The sequence below is a fragment of the Monodon monoceros genome, unplaced genomic scaffold, assembly GCF_005190385.1.
Source record: "Monodon monoceros isolate NGI ecotype Baffin Bay Population unplaced genomic scaffold, NGI_Narwhal_1 Super_Scaffold_18, whole genome shotgun sequence".
Classification (NCBI taxonomy): Eukaryota; Metazoa; Chordata; class Mammalia; order Artiodactyla; family Monodontidae; genus Monodon; species Monodon monoceros.
This window is the reverse complement of record NW_021703774.1, coordinates 32381159-32403796: the sequence shown is the minus strand read 5'-3', so window position 1 is coordinate 32403796 and position 22638 is coordinate 32381159. Positions and strand designations below refer to the sequence as shown.

Genomic DNA, 22638 nt, shown 5'->3' with positions numbered 1-22638 from the left:
ACTTGGGCTCAGCGGGCTGCTGCCCCCAGCCCCCAGCTCCCAGCCCCGGGCAGGGGCCTGCACTTACTGGTAAGGACTTTGAGGTTGAATGGGTTCTTCTGCTGGATGGTGTGGGTGAAGTGGAAGCGGGCATTGCAGCTGTAGTCCGTCTGCATGTCCTGCAGCATCACATTAGAGAAATACAGGTCTCCGTTATGGCCCTGGGAGACACGCTTGTCTTGGGTGATGGGCTCCATGGCTATAAGGAAGCAGAGGTACAGTGGGAGGTTAGCAGTAACGATAACAGTAATAAAAATCATCATAGGGCTTCCCTGGTGGCGCAGTGGTTGAGAGTCTGCCTGCCAATGCAGGGGACACGGGTTCATGCCCCGGTCTGGGAAGATCCCACATGCCGCGGAGCGGCTGGGCCCGTGAGCCATGGTCGCTGAGCCTGCGCGTCCGGAGTCTGTGCTCTGCAACGGGAGAGGCCACAACGGTGAGAGGCCCGCGTACCGCAAAAAAAAAAAACAAAACAAAAATCATCATAGTTCTGGCAATTGAGCACCTACAGAGGGCCAGGTGGGGGCTGGGGGCTTGACATTATTTGATTTAATCCTTTCAACTCTGAGGCAGGGCTTATTCCCATTTTAAGGATAAGAAAGCAGAGGATTTAACATGATCTGGGTTGCGAAAGCGGTGAGAGGGGAGTAGGATTTCGATTCAGCCCTGCCTGCCCACCATGCTCATGCTCCGTGACCATGCTTTTCTATCTCCTATTCATGCCACAAAAGATCTGACTGGCTCCGAGGCCAGAGGGAGGAAACACAATCCTTCAGATGCTCCCCAAACTGGGAGTCAAGTTCACCTGTTTTATTTTTTAAACGTCTACTCATCCCCAAGAAAGAAAAAAGCACCACCAATTATAATTGTAAGAGGTATACCAATCAATGATGCATACCAACAGTGTTAGGACACCTTCCAATTTTAGAGATGTTCAAATATGAAAATGTGTGCTTTTTAGAATTAATGACATCACAGGAGCGGCTGAGAATGCTGACAACATAATCTACGTTTCTTTCAAGCACTGCATCTGTAAACTCAAATGATCAGGTTTCTAGGCTGTTAGGTTTAAAAAAAATATACTTAATAAGGCTGACTACTCACAGGTATCTCATTCTCATCCCTGATGATTGTTTCTCAAGTCACCATTTCTTTTTTTTTTTCTCTTGAAAAGTGGCTCTATTTTATTTATTTATTTATTTTACAATGTTGTGCTACTTTCAGGTATACAGCAAAGTGATTCCGTTTATTTATATATATATATATATATATATATATATAAAATACTTTGTCAGATTCTTTTTCCATTATACGTTATTATAAGGTATTGAATATAGTTCCCTGTGCTATACAGTAGGACCTTGTTGTTTATCAAGTCACCATTTCTTAAAGCATTTCTTAAAGGTTAATGATGCCAACTTTCCAATGATGGGCTGCTGAGCTTTTCAATTCATTTATCAAAGATTTACTGTAGGCGTCAGGCACTGTGCTAGGCACTGCTGAAAGACAGAGAGATAAGAAAGACAGTTCCGGGCTTCCCTGGTGGCGCAGTGGTTGAGAGTCTGCCTGCCGATGCAGGCGACACGGGTTTGTGCCCCGATCCGGGAAGATCCCACGTGCTGCGGAGCGGCTGGGCCCGTGAGCCATGGTCGCTGAGCCTGTGCGTCCGGAGCCTGTGCTCCGCAACGGGAGAGGCCACGACAGTGAGAGGCCCGTGTGCCGCAAAAAAAAAAAAAAAAAAAAAAAAAAAGAAAGACAGTTCCTACCCTCAAAGCACCTTCGGTCTAGTAGAAGAGACAGCAGATAAATGCAATGCAGTGTGGTGCGTGGGAAGCCCCAGATGAGAAGCGGATGAGCTGAGAGAAGGAGCACCCAGTCCACTCTGGGGTTTGAGCTGACACTTGAAGGCTGCATGACATTTACCAGGCAGAAGGGAAAGGACCTAAGTGGTTTCTAAGCAGCAGGAACAGTGTGTGCTAAAGCTAAGAATCCACAGCCTGAGCAGGGGAGTGGGGGTGGGGAGAGGCAGGGGGTAGGGGAAGGGCTGGAGAGTCAGAGGGGACCACATCAGGAGCCGTGTGCCAGGGAAAGGGGTCTGGACTTTATGGGAAGTGATGAGGAGGCAATGAAGGACTCTGAGCATGAATGAATCAGTTTTACATTTTTAGAAAGACAGGGGAGACCAGGTACAGGTGACTACTTTAACCCAGGGAAAAGCCGACGGTGGCCTGTGCTGGGTAGATGCTAGAGAGGATGGAAAGAGGAGGCCCATGAGATTTGCTCAGGAGGTAGCACGGACACAACTTGGTGTGATGGTGGGGGATGAGAGGAGAGTCTGAACTGTTAGCTAACAAACCAACCCTCCAGCCTGTCGCCCACATATACTCACGGTGATGAGGCAAGGCAGGGACAATGATCGAGCACAAAGCCATCCTCACCTCGCAAAACAATTGAAAGCAGCCTCTTTCGGAAGCAGGCTAATAAGAATTCAGAGATGGGGACTTCCCTGGTGGTCCAGTGGCTAGGACTCCACACTCCCAGTGCAGGGGACCCAGGTTCGATCCCTGGTCAGGAAACTAGAGCCCACATGCCGCAAAACTAAGACCCGGCGCAGCCAAATAAATAAAATAAATATTAAAAAAGAAATTCAGGGATGGAGAGAATGATGGGTGACAGGGAGGAGTATCTATAGATTGATGAAAGGATGGATAGATAGGGAAGGAGGAGGGGAAGGAGGGGATGGGAGGTATTCAGGAAGGGAGGGAGGGAGGAAGGAAGCCAGGGTGATGCTCAGATAGATAGCAGTCTTCTATCCATCTTCATGATGCCCTCTCCCTTTATTTGACTGAAAACACAGGAATAAACATTGGTCCAGAGCAGTTAAGTGAGCCTCTGTCCAAAACTGAGCCAGGACAAGCTCTGAATGATGTACTCTGTCCCCGACTCCAAACATCCTGTCTCCCCATCACTCCTTTATCAGAAGTTTCATTCCTGAATCCCGCTTCTGTCCTACAAGAAGAGTGAATCAGAGTAAATCCAGACGCACCAAAGACTGAAAGAGGAGGCTTGGTTTCAACCTGCGTTCAATTGGCCGACTGAAAACCAGTTTCTCCTCCATCCCATTCCTTTTGCTCTTCCTCTTTTTAATCCTCACAAATATTACTGAGCACTTATTGTGTGTCTGGCCCTGTTCTAAGCACTTTGGATGTATTAACTCATTTATCCTTACAATAATTCTATTAGATAAGTACGATTACCAGGCCTATTTTTTCCAGAGGAGGAAACTGAGGCCCAGAGATGTTAAGCAGCTTGTTCAAGATCACACAGCTAATAGCAGCCAGGCTAAAAAGTGAGCCCTAGCAACCTCTCTCTGCAAAGCCAGTGTCCTCTGCCACATGGCCACCTTATATCTGCTTCTCACAAGTCAAGGTCGTCTAGCCTTGGGAAGACCCCTCCCCATTTAACACTCCCTAAGGTTAAAAGAGAAATAAAACAGCAGGCCCCCAAGACTTACAGCTGCTCATCCAGAAGATGACTGGGGACGGAAGTCCAGGTGGGGGGTTGCACTGGAGCGTCAAGGGAGCACCTTCTTGAACGACGACAGGGTCTAGGTTTTCCTTGGGCCACAGAGGAGATTCTAGGGAGAAACAGACAAAGGAGGATGTGATGAGGGTGATGGCTGGCCTGGGGCAAGGAGCAGGGTTAGAGGATGGCACGCAAGGAGGGCAAAGAGAGGAGGAAATGGGAGGCATGAGAGAGGAACGGGGCCTGTGAGTCCAAGCGAGGCGCAGCCCTTGAGGGGCGGGAGAGGCCTATTTCATCTGACTGAATGGATGCACATCCCTAAAGCCTCTTCTCCTTCCCCGCCCTGCGCCTGGAGTGGCCAGTGAAGTTGTTCACGACCGGTTTGGAAACTTCTTTTCCAAGGAATCTTTTTGAGTTGGGGGAGGTGAACCCCTGCTCAGAGGCAGAAAAGCAAGCAGGACACGTGGGGCACCAAGGTACCTGCAGGACAAGGGTGGGGCAACCCTTCTGGAATGACCCTCCATGCCCTGCCCTCCACTGACCCAGGGCATCCTGGGCCCGCCCCATGCACTCACTGGACACCTGCAGGCGGATCCTATTGGACAGGGCCGTGCCAAACTTGTTGCGGGCAAAACACTGGTATTCCCCCTCATACTCCTCTGGCCGCCCGCCACTGCGGAAGTCGATCACCAGGGTACCAGACCTCCTCCTCATCGACACCCGGGGGTCCTTGGCGATGTTGAAGAACCTACTGTTGCGAGTCCAGTGGAAGCTGTGGACAATGAAGGGGGTGGGTTGGAGGGGGGTGGGCAGGGACAGCGAAGAGTAGCAGGGTGGGCTCCAGGCTCTGAGCTCCAGGTCAGAATCTCAGGGCCCTAGACTCTGACTCAGGCCCATAACTGTTCCTCCAGACCAATGGGTCCCAGCCCTGGCTGAGTAGCAGGACCTGCTAGAATGCCTGATAAAATGCCAGGACCCGGGTCCCACCCAGGTGAACCCCTGGGGCAGGTCCCTGACATTAGTAGTTTTACCCAACCCAGGCTGGGAGTCATGGCTCTAAGTGATAGATACCAAGTAGCCCCTGGGGTACTGTGCTCTTTAGAGGAGTAGGCAGCAATTTTGAGTTTTTAAAATCCAGAGTCAGCTGCTACTTCCACCCCCAAGCACTCCCAACCTCCGACTAGGAATGCAAACCCAAATTCCTATTCCCCCTGACCAGAACACATCAGCGAGGGCCGGCCCTGTTCCTCCTGTGTCTTTTACTTGATAATCGAAATGGCCCGGGTTACCTATGCCGCTGCTCAGTGGATGCAGATTATAAAACGGTGGCTGTACATTTCGGGAGGAGCAATTTTGAAAGAAAGGGCAGCCTTAATAAAACTGAGCCCCGGGGTGGAGAGACTAGAACATCCCTCTGCTTCTCCTGGGGGGACGTGTGTCTGCAGCTGCCCAGGACTTAAGTAAAAGAAGCAGGAGCAATAGTGGCTGCTCAGTGTCTCAGGGTCATTGTTCCTGCGAAGGACCGTGGAAGAAAGACCAAACCTCAGAAGCAAGGTCACCAGTGCCCTGCCTGACTTTTCAGGGTGACTCCTGCTTCTCCCGTCATGGGCAAGAGAGGCCCTGCTTGCTCCCGGGCTCACAGCTCTGGGCCACACCATCTCAGGCACACCGGGGAGGGAGGCAGAAGCAGGACGCCACACACCTGAGGCAGGCTCCACTCGCCTCATTTCTCCTGCTGACAGACACACTCTACGTGGGGGCCTGTCACGTCTGGGTCTGAATCCAGCATGAGGCTCCTGAAAGCTCCGGCCTGTGGATGCTGTTTTGAAGATGGTGGACGCGTAGTGCATCCTTATCACCGATGCTTATCACTTGGTAGAAACGAACCTGGCCTGGGCAGTCAGAGGCCTGGGATTAGGTACTTCACATCTCTGTGCCTCCACTTTACTGCCTCTTCACCAGGACATGAGTCGTTCCCCCAAACGGCAGTGAGGTGGTTGAACAGAGAGTGTGAGGAACATCTAACACAGAGCCCGGTACAGCAGGCTTGCAACTCATGTCTGCTGACATCTCATGTGATCCTGCTGTGCACGTAAATAAGCAGAGACGAGCTCAGAATGAAAGACTCAAGTTAGCTTGAAGGCGAACTTCCTATAACCTAAGCATGGGGTGGATGCTGGGAACATAGGCAGTGGGAAGAATGTTTGACTCAAAGTCGGAAAACTTAATACCTAGTCCTGGCTTTGTGGTGTGAACTTAAGCCAGTTGAGTTTCCTGGCCCCCAGCGCCCTCATCATCTCAATTTCCTGGCTATCCAGATTGTACCTTCTACCTTGTGGGTGCCTAATGGACACTCTTTGAATGGATACAGTTAATTTCTCAGCTGCTTCAACTACCATCAGATCCAGGGGGAAGGGGACGGTTTAAATGCCCTGTTCGCAGGCCCCTTCCCCTCCACCCAGCTTGGATTTACCTGCCAGTACACTCACCTGGGGGCAGGGTTCCCTTTTGCTTCACACTCAATCAAGATGTTATCACGGGGATCCACGATGTGCTCCTTCACTGACTGCTTGGTGATGGTTGGGGGCTGGGACACTGCAACAGCACACACAGTGGGCAGTCAGGGCTGCAGGGACCTGCCCTTGGGGAACGGCTGAAATTAAGAGCTTCCGGAGCCACACAGACAAGCAGGCAAGCGGGGGGGGGGGGGGCGGTGAACAGAGACCCAGCTCCTTAAACGGGGCTGCAGGAAAGGGGGTGTGTGTCAAGGACTAAGCATAAGAAGAATCCCTTTAAGATCTCATAATATCGTTGTGAGAAACTGAAGGCCAGGCTTTTGTTTTACTCATTCTTGTACTCCAGTGCTTAGTACAATGCCTGGCGTACAACAGTTCTTGACAAATGTTTGTTGAATGAATAAAGGAACCAAAAGCTGCTCGATTTCCAGAACCTAGCGGCCATTTCCAGAACCTTCTGAGCCCTGGAGGATCAACAGTTGGCCAAACTGTGGTGAGGCTGGAGCTGAAAGACGCTTCAGTCCCCAGAAGCCCTCCCAGGGACTTACTTGTCTGCAGCTAAAGAGCCAGCTCCTCTCATTCCCAGTCCCGGACTCCAAAGTTCTCCAGGGATCTCCGCCCTGGCCTTTTCCCGCCCCTCCTTGCTGCCCTCCTAACTCCCGGAGGCACAAGTGCAGACAGGCACCCAGGGGACTTACGCTCATTCTGAATGCTTGCTGTTAGTTCCCGATGGGTTAGCATTGTGAGGGGGGAGAAAAGAAGACAACGGTTATCGGTTATCTGTGGTCGGACACGACTGATCGCCCAGGTGGCCTCACACCCCAGCATACAGGGAGAGGGTGAGGCAGGCCTGGGGAGGGCAGTGTGCGGGGCTGTCTCCTCCCAGCTGCGGAACTCCATGAATAGCCAAACAGGGGTGGGGACAGACCCGGCAAGTGCTTCACGGAGAAGGTGATGCCTCCCCCAGGAGACCAGACTGCGCAGTTGAGCAGAATGACCACCTTCTGACCAAACGATGACGTCTCCAGGGATGTCTCCCATCAGGAGTGGCAATGTTGCTCAGAAGAGGCTGGGGTCCGAAGATGCAGCCTGTCATCTCCAGATGCCCCCGAGAAAAGCGGGTTCCTTAGCCAAGGGTGCAAGGGTGAGGCTGGGGGCACCAGGGAAGGAGTGGATCTGAACCACCGCTACAGGGGGAAGCCCGAGGGCCCAGCCAGGTCCACAGGCCTCACTCCTCCCTCTACACCTTCTTCTCTTTCACACCTGAAAGCACCTTCTCTCCTCATGGTCTCCTCCTTTGCCATCCTTTGGAAAACTCGAGGGACGGATGAATTACTGTCGTCTGCTCATGGCAGAAGTACATTGTTCTATGGAAACTCTGCTTCTGAAAGACTCTGGGGATGAAGCAGAGCCCACCGCTCCTTTCTGTGCTTTTTACAAAGAGGGTAAAGAGGCGGGTGGCACAAACTTCCCCCGGCGCTCACCTGAGATGTGCATGTGATCATGTACAGGTGTGCGCATGTTTGGGGTTTGGGCTTCTCACACTTTGAGAAGCATGAGAATCACCTTGCAGGGGGGTCTGGTTAAAATGCAGGTTCTGACTCAGTAGGTCTGGGCGGGGTCTGAGCTTCTGCCTTTTTGACAAGCAGCCAGGTGATGCCGGTGCTGGTGGTCTGTGGACCACACTTTGAATAGCAAGGTTTCAGAGGTTTTAGAGGGTATACTCTTGGGGGGGGAGAAGGGCTTGGTTAAAATTTGTCTGCAGAAAAGAGAACATGTGTTGCTATAACTTTTCCCCTTACAATTATATAATATATTATTACATGATTATATTACTTTATGCCATTCTTATTTCACGCTGGTGGGGATGTCAGACACTGCCGGTGTTGTGAGCTGACCTTTTCCGAGTGATCGCTTCCTGGCGGAAGGCTGAGCCACGGTGACCTCAAAGCTTTCTGACTTGACCGCAGTGAGCTATGCAAGGGGAGTTTAGGGGCTCAGAGAGGGGGCGGCCTGGAGAAGGCAGAGTTAAGACGGGACCAAGAGATGCAACAGGAGCCACAGGAGAGAGAAGGGAGACAGAGAGGGGAGACGGAGGGTAGCAGGGATGAGGGCCCTGCTACACATGCTATCAGGAAGTGAAAGTGTTGAGAGTAAGGCTTATGGAGAGGTTCAAAACAATTCTTTCATTGGGCCAGGGTTGTGTGGCCTGTTCGGGCACTGAAGAGAAATTTTATCTGCTTTACCATGTGCCTGGGGCAGCCCTGGCAGGAAACAAAAAGGAAAAGAAAAGTCCAGGGGAAGAGCAGAAATCTGTGGTTTCTGAACACAGGCTCTGTGGAGCACCCCACTGCAGCATCTTCACCCATCTATGATTCCCCTGCCACGGCCCAAGAAAGGTAATTCTGGAAAATCAGTGGGGCTGGGCAGGGAGGGGGAGCTGGGGGTAAGGGACCATTGTCCGGAGCAGCAGGGCTGACACCTGACCTACTCCTTTGACAACCAGCCCAGACCCCTGGGTTCTTCAACTCAAGACACAGTTGATGTCTCTTGGGTCCTCCTATCCATTTGAGGACTCTGGCCTCACCCTGGATGGAAAGCCTGACAAAGGATCTGCTTTGCCCACATGGGCTTCCAGCCTCTTTTATATAAAGGCCAGTTCAATGGAAACAGCCCTAGACGTTGCCCAGGGAATCTCAGGTTCTTGGAAGGGAAGTCACTCAGTTAAGGTCACATAGGAAGTTTGCTGCAGAATAGGAATGAGAATCAGCTCTCCCACTGCTGGTCGAGAGCTCTTTTTGCAAATCCATCCTTGGCCGGAGAGATGAGCTAGTCTGGTAGGGTCTTGGCACTCTGTTCTCCTTGACACTTTGGACAGAGCTTGGGGGAGGGGAGACGCTCAGGATGCTGTCCCCAGCCCCACACTGAAGTCAGGCCGGGGGCCTCCTGAGAAACTACTTGCCTAAAGAGGCAATGACATGTGCAGCCACCATGGTGCTACCAAGGGGTTTATTACAGGGACACAATCAACCCAGAGGACATGCCGCCACAGGGAGAAGACAGCGAGGACAGCCTGCCTAGGGACAAAGGCGACCCATCTAGTCCCGGGAACGCCCTTGCCCCCCGTGTCACACCACTTGCCCTCTCTCCTTCTATGGAAGTTGCTGGATGACGATGTCAAGTGGAGAATGAATTTGCTCTTTTGACTTCCAAGGGGGAGGAAAAGTCTTCCAATGGTCTCTGCGGGGGGTGAGGCCGATGCCTGCCCAGTCTGCAAGGTTTCTTTATTCATGAACCACTTTTCTTTCCCTGGCTCTGATATCTACCACCAAAGCAGTCATCCCTTGGAGAATGGAGTGTGTGTGTATGTGTGTGTGCTTTGCTGAGGTGTCCTGCAGCCTCACTGCCCGGGATGACAGTGAGGGGGAAGTGTTTCTCCTACCCCAGGGCCCTCCTCTGTGGGTTCCTAGGAGAAAAATGCCGAGTTCTTTGATGTGGGGAGAGAGACGGAGGGGCAAGCTGCCAGCAGACTCACTTTTCTGGCAAAATCACTCCGGTGGACGGGGCAACCCTTTGCTTTTTCCAAAGGTCATGCTGTTCTGCTCGGGGTGGTGAGAGTTGGGGTACATGTGACTCGGCTGGCAGAGCAGTGGGAACGGGAGGCCGAGTGTTCAATGAAGGATTGTGCCTCGGCCCGGGGGTCCGTTCCAGGAAGCCTGCTGCACCCAATCTCCCCAGGGCAGAAGCAGCGCCCTGGTCCTTAAGGCACAGACGACGCCCTCGCAAAGGGGAAGCGAGTGGAGGGCACGCCGGGCCGGGGAGCCTCTGGCCTGAGCCCCTCAGTCCCTTCCAGCCAACACACAGAGAAAGTTACGAGTGCCTGATCTGAGGTGGTTCCCGTTGGCTACTGTGAGCAATGCTGCATGAACATGGGGGTGCAGGTACCTCTCCTGCCTTTTGCAACAACATGGACGGACCCTGAGGTCATTATGCTAAGTGAAAATAAGTCAGACAGAGAAAGACAAATGCTGTGTGTTCTCACTTATATGTAGAATCTAAAAAAGTCAAACTGAAAGAAATAGGGAGTAGGATGGTGGTTGCCAGGGGCCGGGGGTGGGGGAAGTAGGGGGATGCTGGCCAAAGGGCACAAACTTTCAGCTACAAGATGGATACGTTCTGAGGATCTCATGTACAGCATGGCAACTATAATTAACTGTACTGTACTATATACTTGTAAATTGTTATGAGAGATCTTCAAAGTTATCACCACACACACAAAAAGGTAATTATGTGAGGAGATGGATGTGTTAACTCACCCTATTCTGGTGACCATTTCCTACTGTATATGTGCATCAAATCATCGAGCTGTACACCTTAAATTGACATATATGTCAATAATATCTCAATAAAGCTGGGGGTGGAGGGGAGAAAGCCCGATCTTTCCCCAGCCCATTCCACTGGGGCTCAGCCCAGGGTGAGATGGAAGGATGGGCTCAGATAATCTGGGGGGCGTCTATCCTGGGCCCAGGGGGAGGGAAAATCCTGGCTGAAGAGGACTTCTTCCCATGGCAACCGGGTATTCTCTGAAGGGCTTGCCTCGCTCTTGCCTTGCATTCAGCTTTTGTAGACTCAGTCTGGAGACGTCGCCACGGCCACTGTGCCTGCAGCAACCAGGGAGGCACAAGTATGTATGAGGCAGGCTCCAGCAGCGGCAGCAGGAGTGCACAGCCCAGGGCACTGGGAGTGGCTTTGCAGAAGGACTCACCTCTTCATTCAGAGGAACACTGGCCCCGCCACTATGAGCAGGAGAAAACAGCTTTGTTTCTCTGCTCCTCAGATGTCTAACCTGTCAGCTAAGGATAATACCTACTTCATGGATTCGCTGTGACAATCATGGGAGATGATGCCTGGAAAGCTCTTAGCTCTCTATTAAGCACACGGCAGCTGCTGTTCCAGGGAGAATAATGGGGGCTCCAAGAGGAGCTAAAAGGGGGCAGATTACCAGAGGTAGGGGTGTGGCATGTCGTGCCAGACCAGGGATCCAAGAGGCCTGGGTTCTTTCCATGAGTCCATCACCCGTTTGCTGTGTGACCTTGAGCAAGTAGGGACCTGAGTTCCCGTGAACACATGGGAAGGGGTCCTGCAGACCCTCCTCAGGGTCCTGGCAGCTCTCTGGCCCACAGGCGGTGCTCTGGAGAGACTGACTGCGGGGGTCCTGCCCGGGGCACAGCTGAGCTTTAGGACTCCAGATTCCTAACACAGACATCAAAGCCATCTGTTTACAGGTTCACCTTGCAGGAACCCCTCACCCACCAGCCCCGGGGATCAAAGTGGCAGGTGAGTGAGTGAGGAGAAGCGGCAGAAGAGGAATGAGCCTTCACCACTTCCTTCATAACGCAATTTCCTCTGCAGCCCCTCTCCTCTCCAAGGACGAGGCCTTATCATGCTTCTTGTTAGGCTATCTGCCTGGGACTGTTAATGAGAAACTATCCTTGAGCCAGCAGCGCAGACGGTCTCCATGGGAACAGTCCCCTTTACAACTCCCCTCTCCCTCCCTCCCTAAGTGCGTGCGTGCGAGTGCGCGCGCGCACACACACACGTACACAGGTACACACATACACACGTTGGGGCCATAGGGAGGGCAGTAGGGACCTTGTCCATCTTACTCAGGGTCCAACTGAGAGTTTCTCCTGGCCTTCTCCGTCCAGAAGCACCCACTGCTCTGAGCAACTATTACTGGCGAAGTTGGGGACGGGGAGCAGAGGTACCTGCAACTCTTCTCCAAGCTGTGCTAATTCCAGGCCCCAGGGGCTGGTTTTGGAGAGCTCAGTGGGGACTTCTTGGAGGCTATATCACTCTCTCACCCCTCCCCAGACACCTGTCACCTGGAGAGAGCCCAAGTCATCGCTGGCATCACGTGGGCCCCATCTATTCCTAGAAGCAGGGAACAGGGGACAGAGGTGGTATGTCTACATCATAGCACCGGGATGCCAAGACTTTCTGGCAGAAGTGTCAGAATTGTGGCAAAGGTGGTACACAACTAAATGCAGAGCCAAGGAGCATGGCTGCCAGTCAATGGGCCATTTACGAATGCAACACCAGATACGGTTGCTGGAGACATGGCTGTTAGATCAGCATTTTAAGCTTTACTTTATGATCCTGATGGCCGAATAATTCCCCCACCATGGTGAACAGATGCCATGGATTTTACTTTTCAACTTTACCATGGGAAAGTTGAAAAGAAACAGAAGGAATCCATGCCTGGTTCTCCCACGGTGACATTATAATGGGGCTCTATTTTAATGTCTCATTTAGTCACAGTCTTTTGCAAAAGTAATCTCCTTCTCAACCCTCCCAGGCCATCTGTCCTCCTCATCACTTCAGTCAAGAGGACCTGGACATATGAGAAAGGCAAATAAGAGCTGTCCACCACGCTCGGCCCCTGGAAACTCCACTTCGATAGGTAAGTCAAGACGACGGAGGGCCGAGGGAGGGGTGTGGAGGGAAGAACTTCCCAGTGACACTCCGACTTCCAAACTCTGCCGGCTCTGGTCCCACTCAGCAGGCTCCAGGCAGCCATCCTCGCAGCCATGGCCCTGAGAGACGGCACTGCGACTCAAGGTCTCAGGTCCCCAACTATGAGGCTACCTGCATCGATTCTTTGGAGGGAAACCCAGCTCTGAATCCAGAAGCCACTGCTTTCCCATCCCCAAACTTCTTTGAATGGTCTTCACTCTCCCCTGACCTTCCCTACCCTCCAATCCCTCTGCCACAAATCAGGAGAATAGAAGAGGACAGCGCAGGACTCACGATCCATAGGAATCTCGATGGCCCCGGTGAGGCTGAGCAGGCAGAAGAGGAAGGCTGTGTGGACCCAGGGCGGTGGCTGCTGCCTGGCCATCCTGAGCACTGGGCCTCGCTCCCTGCTCCCTGGCCCACAGCCTCCAGCCGCTGTAACTGGGCCTCCCGGACAGAGCTCAGCTGTGGAAAGAAATGTGATGACAGGTGAGTTTTTCTTGAACTCCTGGTTTGCTCCAGCAATCCTACGGGGCCTCGAGGACTCAAGGGTCCCCTTGGTTATAGACCTATGTTCTAACACAGGGTTTCTTAACCTTGCACTATTGACTTTGGGGACCCAGTGATTCTTTGTGTGGGGAACTGTCTTGGGTATTGTAGCATGTTGAGCAGCATCCCTGGCCTCTACCCACTAGATGCCAGTAGAGCTCACTCCTGCCTCCAATCAAAAAACATCTCTAGACATTGACCACTGTCCCCTGGAGGGCAAAACCACCCCCTGTTGAGAACCAGTATTCTAGAAGGAAGGGCAACTCGGCATAGAGCAGTCATGAAAACAAACACCGGCTCCTAGGTCCAGCGCCTAGAAGGTGCCACGCGCTGAGCCAGCAGGAAATGCGCCAATCTCACAGCCTCTATGAACCACGTGTGATGAGTGGACCCGAGGCCGAGTGTGTCTGGGGTAGCAGCACAGAGACAAGATCACAGTGCTGTCCTTTGACCCAGAGAGAGGGGGACGGGAGCGCACTGTGGGCCAGAAGTTTGGTAAGTGAAAACTTGGCTGCCCCAAAGACTTTTTGTAAATGAATGATTTCTGCTAATACTTTGTGCAGCTAAATATTTGGCGGTGGTCCCTGATGTTGTCCCTTAAGAGATAAAGGCAGTGCTGAGATGAGGGCCCAGGACAGGAGGCTCCAGGAAGGTTGGTTGAATAAGCAGCATTTATGACAGCACGATGCTCACATCCTCAAGCACCAGACATCATTCCAGGGCTTACAGGGGTAAGGGTTAAAAATGGCTGTCCAAGGAGCCTGGAACAGGTCCTTGAGAGACAAACCCTTTTCCCCTTGTCCTGAGAGAGAAGAGCAAGCATGGCCTAAGCTGAGGCTCAGATACTGAGCTATAAAACTGCCCGAGGCTCGGAAACACCGATTTGTAAAAACTGTTCCGTTTTGCTGTTCTACCTACCATGGGGCCAAAGAAAGCAAAGAGGACAGTGGCAGGCAGTTTCCCCACAATTCCTCCAGCTTTGCTGGACCAACAGCCATCTAGCAAATGGACACATTGTTTAAAACAATTTGGCAGCAAAACGAAGCCTCTATCACCTGTACAACCCCACCGTCTCGCAGCTTTCCAGACTGAGGGTGTAAGGCATGCCCTGTGCCGGGATGTGAGCAAACTAGAGGATGCTGATTCAGATTTCAGCAATTTCTTTCCTGGAAGCTGGGCCCAATACCAGCCTCCAACCTCATGTGTATTTCTGGACTCCATCTGCTGGTCTCCTTTCCCATTGCTTCCTCCTTGGTTTTGGGCACCACTGTTTCACGCCAATTACTGCAACAACTTCCTAAGTGGTCTCTCCCCACTTCTACTCTTGCCTCTCTGGTTCATTCTCCATCCACAACCAGAGTGCTTACTCCTCAAATGCAAGTATAAATATGCCACTCCCCTAGTCAAATTCACTAGCTCACTGCTGCTCCAAAGTGGAAGCTGAAGCCCGTGAAATGGCTCAGAAGCCCTGCATGATGCAGCCCCGTCCGCAAGGTCATTTCTTATCACCATCCCCTTGTGTTCTGTGTCTGTCTTCTACCAGGTCTTTCAGTGCATAATGCTCTGTTGTGCTGACTTCTGCACAGATTAACTTCTGTCTAGAACACTCTTTGCACCTGCCTTCTCTCATTAGGCTATGCTAAGTATGACTTATGTGCCCCCTTGTCTGCGCTCCTGAACACCACTCATGACCCCCTATTATAGCACTTGTCACTTTGTATTCTAAAAGTACTCTAAAAGTCACTAGTCTGTACCCCCTATAGAAAGGAAGGTACTGTAAGGGAAGGTGCCTCGTCTTGTTATTCCTGGAATACAGCATAGTGCCTAAAACATAGCAGGCACTCAAAACCATGTGATGGATGGATGAAAAATGAGCAAATAAAATAATAAACCACTTGGATCACATGTTTTAAACCTGTTTCCCCACAAAACCACCAGGTGGCGCAGGAGAACACAGGCTTTGGACCTGGGCAGCAAACTGCGAAGGCTTCCAATCAGTGGAGGACAAAATTCCCTCCCTACACAGGCACTGCTCTCTGGCCAGGGAACCATCCAGCTGTAAGAGAGTTAAGAAAGTAGAAAATCTCCCAAGGGGGGGACTGTCTGGCTGGAAGGCATCACAGCAGGTCTTTGGTTCTTTCTCCTAAGATGATCCTCACACTGTCTCAAAAAGAGTCTGCTAATGCCTCTCCATGGCTCCTGCATTTCCAAAGACTAGACTCAGGTTATCCAACTGAAACCTTAGTGCTGAGGGAACCAGCACCGGGGGGAGGTTCAGCTTTCCTTCCAGGAGGACAGTGGGGATGGCTCCAGTCTTGGCTCCATGACCGCCATGTTTTGTTCAGGAGCTGCCAAGTGGTAGGAAGTGATGGGAAAGAGAAGGATATCTTATTCTGGGAATCTTGATGGAAACGGGAAGCCAGAAGCTATTCATTAACTAGATACACACTGGCAAGAAGAAAGTCCAATTATCTGGGGTGTCTTTAACTCACAATTTAAAAACACAGCAGGAAAAGAACAGAGAAATAATCACGTTTAGCTGTTTGACAATTCTCTCTCTTCTCCTGGAATCCAATTTTTCCAATAAAATCTTTAAAAAGGAAGATAATTTAAAGAGCATGTAGCTTTATGCAATCCCCTTACTTCTCAGATGAGGAAACAAGAGCGGAGAAAGGGGAAGTGATGTGCTCAGGGTCACTGTGCAGGTTAGTGGCAAAGCTAGGAAAAGAACCCAGGTCTCCTGATTCCTAGCTCAGGGTTTTTCCATCCTATTTCCCTGTCTCTCAATATGCATGACAGGTCCTAAGCAAAGTTGCAACTTAAAAAAAGAAATGTATAGTTTGGCAGTACCTCAAAAAATTAAGCAAAGAATTACCATATGAGCCCGTATTTCTGCTCTTAGGTATATGTCCTAAAGAATTAAAAACAGGGACTCAAACAAGTACATGTACACACATGTTCATAGCAGCATCATTCACAATAGCTGAGAGGTGGAACGAGCCCAAATGTCCATCAAAGAATAAATGAATAAACAAATTGCAGGTTATCGCTGGGAGAGGAGAAGCAGACCATCCGGCCGGGGGCGGGGCTTGGGGGTGGAGTTGTCAGGGCTCTTCAAGGGAAATGCTGTCTAACTGTGCAGCATCCCGTGGAGGAATAAGGAAAATCCCATATCCTTGAGGGGGCAGATAGAGGCTGCAGAAGAGGGGGTGGTGATGACTGTCTTGGAAAGTCGGAAGAGGGCGTGGAATTTTTCTGTTTAGCTCCGTGGGGGCAAAAGAAGGATCAAATGGGAGGAAGCTCCAGAGAGGCAGATGCTTCTCTGAGATGCAAGGAAGAATAATCCACAGCCATCGTACAAAACCATTCATGGAAATGAAACACACCACCCACACACACTACCACTATGATGTACCTGAAGGATCCTCTTATATCGAATCAAACAGGTAAGAGGTGAACTGTAAGGCTATAAAATACATTGAAGGGGGGCCTGCTGCATGGGGAGTGAGGAAGAGAACAAAAATAAATAAAACCAAAGGAGAGATCTTGTGTGGACTGGTGGTGTGCTATGAGCTAGAGCGTATGATTCATTCAGTGCTTGTGTATCTGAGGCGCCCGCACCCAACCCACTGCGTGAAAAGAAAAGCCAAAAAAAAAAGAAGAAGAAGAAGAAAGAAAAGAAAAAGAGAAGAGTCACCTGAATATGAAGTGTTCTGCATGTGATGTGCTGAGCTCACTGCTTTTCATAAAGAATCCATGTGGCATTTGGTCAGGTGTGTCCCTGACAATGTGCCCCCACAGGAGGGAAACTGGATGCTTATCAGGATTACCTGGGTACTCTTTATTTTATTTATTTTTTTTGCGGTACGCGGGCCTCTCACTGCTGTGGCCTTTCCCGTTGCAGAGCACAGGCTCCGGACGCGCAGGCTCAGCGGCCATGGCTCACGGGCCCAGCCGCTCCGCGGCCTGTGGGATCTTCCCGGACCGGGGCACGAACCCACGTCCCCTGCATCGGCAGGCGGACTCTCAACCACCGCGCCACCAGGGAAGCCCCCCTGGGTACTCTTTAAATACACAAATTCTTGGACCCTCAAACTTCTAGGTAGGGTGTCAAATCAAGCCTGCAGATTAAAACATTTTTTTAAATTTGAATGCCCTTAGAGCCTCTGTTATCTTACATGGGGGTGCTTCACACACTTAGTCCTTCTTGAACTCAAGGACTTTAAATTTGCAAGCCCTGTGGGAGATTTGAATTCAAAATATCTAAGATGGGGCCCGGGAAAGCCCACGTGAGTTGAGTGACGATCAGCCACTGGGGGGGACAGCAGACATGACAGCCTCTCTCGGGTGAGTTCAAGAGCATTGGCCATGCAGCAAAACCACCTGGGTTTGAAGCCGCTCCCCACTTACAAGGGGGGGATCATGGGCAAGTACTGAAACTTTGGAGCTTTGTATTTCTCATCTGAAAAATGCATATAATAGAAGCACCTATTCCAGAGGGCTGCCACTGTGACTTGATACCCCAAATCCTATATAAAACACTTAACAAAGCATGGGGGCACAAGCTCAAGAAATGTTAGCTAGTGCTATCCATCGGGCTTTGAACTATCTCCAGGACACCACCAGCAACAGCTCCAAGGAGCAATACTACTTATCCAACCGCAATCAGGGTGCTTTTCTATTTTTCCTTTCTTCTGGGTCCTGGTTTGCTTTCTTTCCCCAGACTGGGGGGCCCCTGGTGTTGATTCCACAAGCTGTCCCTGGCAGATGGATGAGAGGCCCACAGCTCCCACAAGCTGTTGCCGTCAGGAGCTCCCCGCATTCCCGCAGCCCCATTCTGAGCAAGCTGCACCGGTGTTCACAACACATCTGAAGTGATGGGGAGAAAAGACAGGCTTGCGCGGAGACACGCCTCAGTCGGCAGCACCACGGCCCCTGCAGCAGAACCCGCCTTGGACTTTTGGCCAGCAGTCAGCCGGCCATTCGTTCACTTACCAGACCTGGTGGCAGGCGCCAGTCTAGAGAATATACAGGGACAAGAGCTGAGCTTTCTCTACTCTTGCAGAGCCTACGTCTCAGTGGGGAAGACAGGAAATAAACGTTGAACAGCAACAACAACAACAAAATCAGGCAGCAGTAAGTGCAAAGAAGGAAACACAATCTGACCTGCACACAACGTTTACAGTAGCCTTTTCCATAATTGCCAAATTTGGAAGCACCCAAGTTGTCCTTCAGTAGGTGAATAGATAAATAAACTGGTCCATCCAGACAATGGAATATTTTTTTAGCACTAAAAGGAAATGAGCTATCAAGCCTTGAAAAGACATGGAAGAAACTTAAATGCCTATTAGTAAGTGAAAGAAACCAATCTGAAAAAGCTACCTACTGTATGATTCTAACTATGGAACATTCTGGAAAAGGCAAAACTATGGAGACAATAAAAAGATCAGGGGTTGGAGGGAAGGAGGGATGAATAGGTGGTGCACAGAGGATTTTTAGGGCAATGAAACTACTCTGTATGATACTCTAATGGTATCATTATAATTTGTCAAAACTCATAGAATGTACAATACCAGGAGTAAACCCTATTGCAAACTGTGGACTTTGGGTGATAACGATGTGTCATTGTAGGTTCATCAGTTGTAACAAGTGTACCACTCTGGTGGGAATGGTGATGACACAGGGGTGGCTGTGCATGTGTGGGGGCAGGAGGCATATGGGAACTCTCTGTACCCTCTGCTCAATTTTGCTGTGAATCTAAAAGTGCTCTAAAAATTGAAGTCTATTAAAAAAAAGAAAAAAGAAACTACAGTGATGGTGATGTGATAAAAGAAAGTGAATGGTCAAGGAAGGTCTCTGTGAAAATGTGACATTTGACCAAGATATAAACGGCAATAAGGAGCCAACCTTGTAAAGATGGGTCAGAAAAACATTCCAGGCAGATAGAACTGCCTGTGCAAAGGCCCAGTGGCAGGAAGCAGATGGGGACATGCAAGAAACTGAAAGAAGCCGGTGTGACTGGAGCTTGGAGGGTACGTGGGGAACAGAACAAGTCATAGTTGGAGAGGGAGACAAGAGTATACTCCCAGAGGGCTGAAGGCCAAAGTAAGGAATGAAAATATATTCTAAGCATGTCAGGAAACTATTGTAGGGTTCTAAGTGGTGAATCGACCCGATAAGATTTGTTTGTAAAGACCACTCTGCTGTGTGGAGGGTGGAATGTAGATCGACAACACTGGAAGCAGGGAGACCTTGTAGGAGGCGCTGTATCCTCTGGGGCAAGGCCATCCCCTCAGCTTCCAAACCCAGAAACTTCATCACACAAAGTTTTATTCCCGGTGGTGAGGGCAGAGCTGAAAAATTCTGCAAGAATCTTTTAGTGCTGGGTGTTTACGATGGGTCCAGAGAAGCTGGGTGGCTTCTTTGGAAGTGCCTCAGGCCCTCTCCGAGGGGGAGGGTGGGTGGCTAGCTGCTTCACAGTCCTTGTTTTACATTGGGCTTTTGCATAAGGTTTTGTTTCAAGAAAGGATTCTGTTAGTAAAACAAAGAACTGAAAACCCCTGTGCAACAGCCTAACTTCCCAAATGCAGAAACCCTGTGCCCAGTGGCAAAAACATGTGAGTGCAACAGCCAGGTGCAGGCGTGAGGAACAGCGCACCAGGCTGGGGCCGCAGCACTGCACTGGAAACCGTCTGGCTTCCCGTGGCTAGCATCTCCTCACTGAGGCCTGGGGTGCCTTCTCGGGACAGCCTCACAATCCCTGACACCCCTGGTCAACTTGTGTCCATCCCCACCCCAGCTGCTTCTGTCCTTTATGTCTCTCTTAAAATAAAACGTACTTCGAAAGCCCTCCCTGATCAGGCCCTTGCATACCTGCCCCGTCTCATCCGCCGCTCCTCCACTCACCCCCAGTTATACTGAATTATTCCTAGTTCCATGAATAGTCCTTGCTCGCTCATCCACCCACTGAGAGAGGACCGCACAGACGACGGCCACACCATCTACGACAGCAGGAGCCTGGCCCACAGCCTCTGCAGCAGACAGCCCAGAGTGGTCAGGACTCGGGCAGTGACTACAGGCTGTCAGATATTTTTTACCAGTATTTCCAACTCAAGACCAACCAGGGAAAGACAAATATGCTTCTCAGACCAATCACATGGGATGCCTGCTTCTACTTAGCCCGCCTCCAGGTGCCCATGTCAGTCTGAGCATACAGGAAGTCTTCCCTTTCTTTCACTAAAAACCTGTCCTCTCCCCTCTCTGCCTTTAAGTCTCTGCCAAAGCAATTGATGGTGGCTGACTCCCTTGCTATAGCTCACTCCAAATAGCCTCTACTTGTTCTCATTTGGGTGGCATTTATTTTCACACTAACTTTACATAAATTACTCTCTTTTCCTAGTCTGCCTTTTCTGCTCTTTCACTCAACTTTCTGTTATCTTTCAGGCTCAGCGCAGGTGACACCACCTCTGGGAAGCCTTCCTTGGTTTCCCTGGAACACCCTATCCCACCAAGGCTGGATGCAGTCCTCATCCTCCTTGCTCTCAGAGAATTCTGGGATATACTCGCTGTAATGAGTGCTAGGTCTTGGTGTAGATTGTTGTCTCCCCAGTGAACTCCTTGAGGCTGTCAAGCACACAGAGAACTTGGTGGGCATTTCCCGGACGTTTATCCAGCATCCTTGCTCTCCTCCTCCTATCCACTGTGCCTGTGTTCATCAGCTAGCACTGCCATTACAAAATACCACAGACTGGAAATTCACTGTCTCACAGTTTTGGAAGCTGGCAGTCCAAGATCAAGGTGCCGGCAGGGTTGGTTTCTCCTAAGGTCTCTCTCCTTGGCTTCCAAATGGCTGCCTTCTTGCAGTGTCCTCACACGGCCTTTCCTCTGTGCAAATGCACCTCTGGTGTTTCTTCCTCTTCTTATAAGGACGCCAGCGTTATTGGATTAGGGGGCATCATAATGACATCATTTAACCTTAATTACTTATTTAAAGGCCCAGTCTCCAAATAGAGTCACATTGTGGGTAGACCTTCAACATATGAATTTTGGGGGGGGGACACGATTCTGTCCATAATAGTACCCACATTTTTCTTCAGCAAATTTATCTCTGCCTCTTTCACAGAATGATCCTACCCCAATTCCAGGGCTGGCTTGTGATTAGTATAAGAAAATTAGCACTCCCTACCCCTCACCACTATGGTTGGTTTAGGAAAGGATACTTCATCCAGCCGGAGGCAGTGTGCTTCACGTAGACTTCTGCTGAAAGCTCTGAGAAAGACAAGTTTCCCCCTTTCTTCTGAAAGAGATCCAGTGAGGAACCCCGCTAAGGGGAGAGGATGGAGCTTCAGGGAGTGGGATTAGGGGGGTCTCCAAGCATAATGTGAGGACACTCCAACACTGCAGAAGGCAGAGAGAAGACACAGGAAGACCTGATCCTTCGCGTCACTGAGTCACTGATGGAGCGTTTCCTGAAGCAAGCCCTATTTGGGGATTTTAAATTACTTGTGTGTTTATATTAAAAATTCTCTTGAATTTTTAAGCCAGCTGGAGTTGAGTTTTCTATCACTTGGAAATGACAGTGCTGTCAGAGTCAGAAATGCCCCTAGTATGTTGGTTGAACACATAAGCTTCCCGTGACCTCCACTTTCTGTATTAAAAAAGCATCCCTCCCTCCACCTACCTGCCTGCCTTTGCCTGAACCCGGCCCCAACCCTCTGCTCTCAATTGGTTGGCTAGTGGGAAGCTGCTGCATTGCACAGGGAGACCAGCTCGATGCTTTGTGACGACCTAGAGGGGTGGGATAGGGAGGATGGGAGGGAGGCTCAAGAGGGAGGGGATATGGGGACATGTGTATGCTTATGGCTGATTCCCTTTGTTGTACAGCAGAAACTAACACAACAATGTACAGCAATTATATTCCAATAAAGATATTAAAAAAAAAAGAAAGAAAGAAAACTCAGGGCATTTCCATCTCCTGAGGCCCTTAAAATGTAGCCAAAGTGTGTGCTATGCTGGAAACGAAGGAGATAAAGCACCCCCCCAAGAAACCCTCCCGTGCTAATGGGGTGTGTGAAGAGGGACACAGGAGGGTGTCATAATCAGTGCTTTTTTCCCCATCTTAAAATAAATAAATAAATTGGGGGAAAAAAAAACCCAAAACTATTTGCTCTCTCCTGAATTTCCAAACTCTTCTCAACTTGCTCCCTGCCTTAGCAGAGAAACATGTTCATGAGTTTCTCTCATAACGAAACCATAACATCATTCTCTGCGTCTCACAGCCTCCCTATATGTACCTGAAGTTTTTTCTTCTCATACAAGTTGTTTTTTTTTTTTTTTTTTTTCTACAGTGGTCAGTGGCTTCTGTCTTTACTTATTTCATTCCCATTCACTCCTCATCCAACGACATCCTGGAACTCTCCTGTCTGGACCTCCCATTGGCCTCCCGATGGCCAAAACCAGTGTTCTCAGTCTTTATCTTGCCAGACCTCTTGGA

At 50.3% G+C, this 22638-nt stretch overlaps 1 protein-coding gene across 6 annotated transcripts in view; it reads right to left on the bottom strand.

Annotated features, from left to right (window-relative positions):
* NFASC (neurofascin) overlaps positions 1-22638 on the bottom strand; it is a 188030-nt gene that overhangs the window by 61720 nt on the left and 103672 nt on the right. For 4 of the 6 annotated variants that reach the window (XM_029230365.1, XM_029230363.1, XM_029230364.1 and 1 more), the window contains exons 3-7: positions 12891-13061; positions 6054-6159; positions 4140-4336; positions 3554-3676; positions 68-238 (exon numbers count right to left, since the gene is read on the bottom strand). In XM_029230365.1, coding sequence (XP_029086198.1) covers positions 68-238; positions 3554-3676; positions 4140-4336; positions 6054-6159; positions 12891-12981 — 688 coding nt within the window. In that variant the 5' untranslated portion in view covers positions 12982-13061. Of the gene's footprint in view, positions 1-67; positions 239-3553; positions 3677-4139; positions 4337-6053; positions 6160-6778; positions 6797-12890; positions 13062-22638 lie in introns of all 6 variants that reach the window. The other 2 variants (XM_029230362.1, XM_029230361.1) reach the window with 1 other exon arrangement.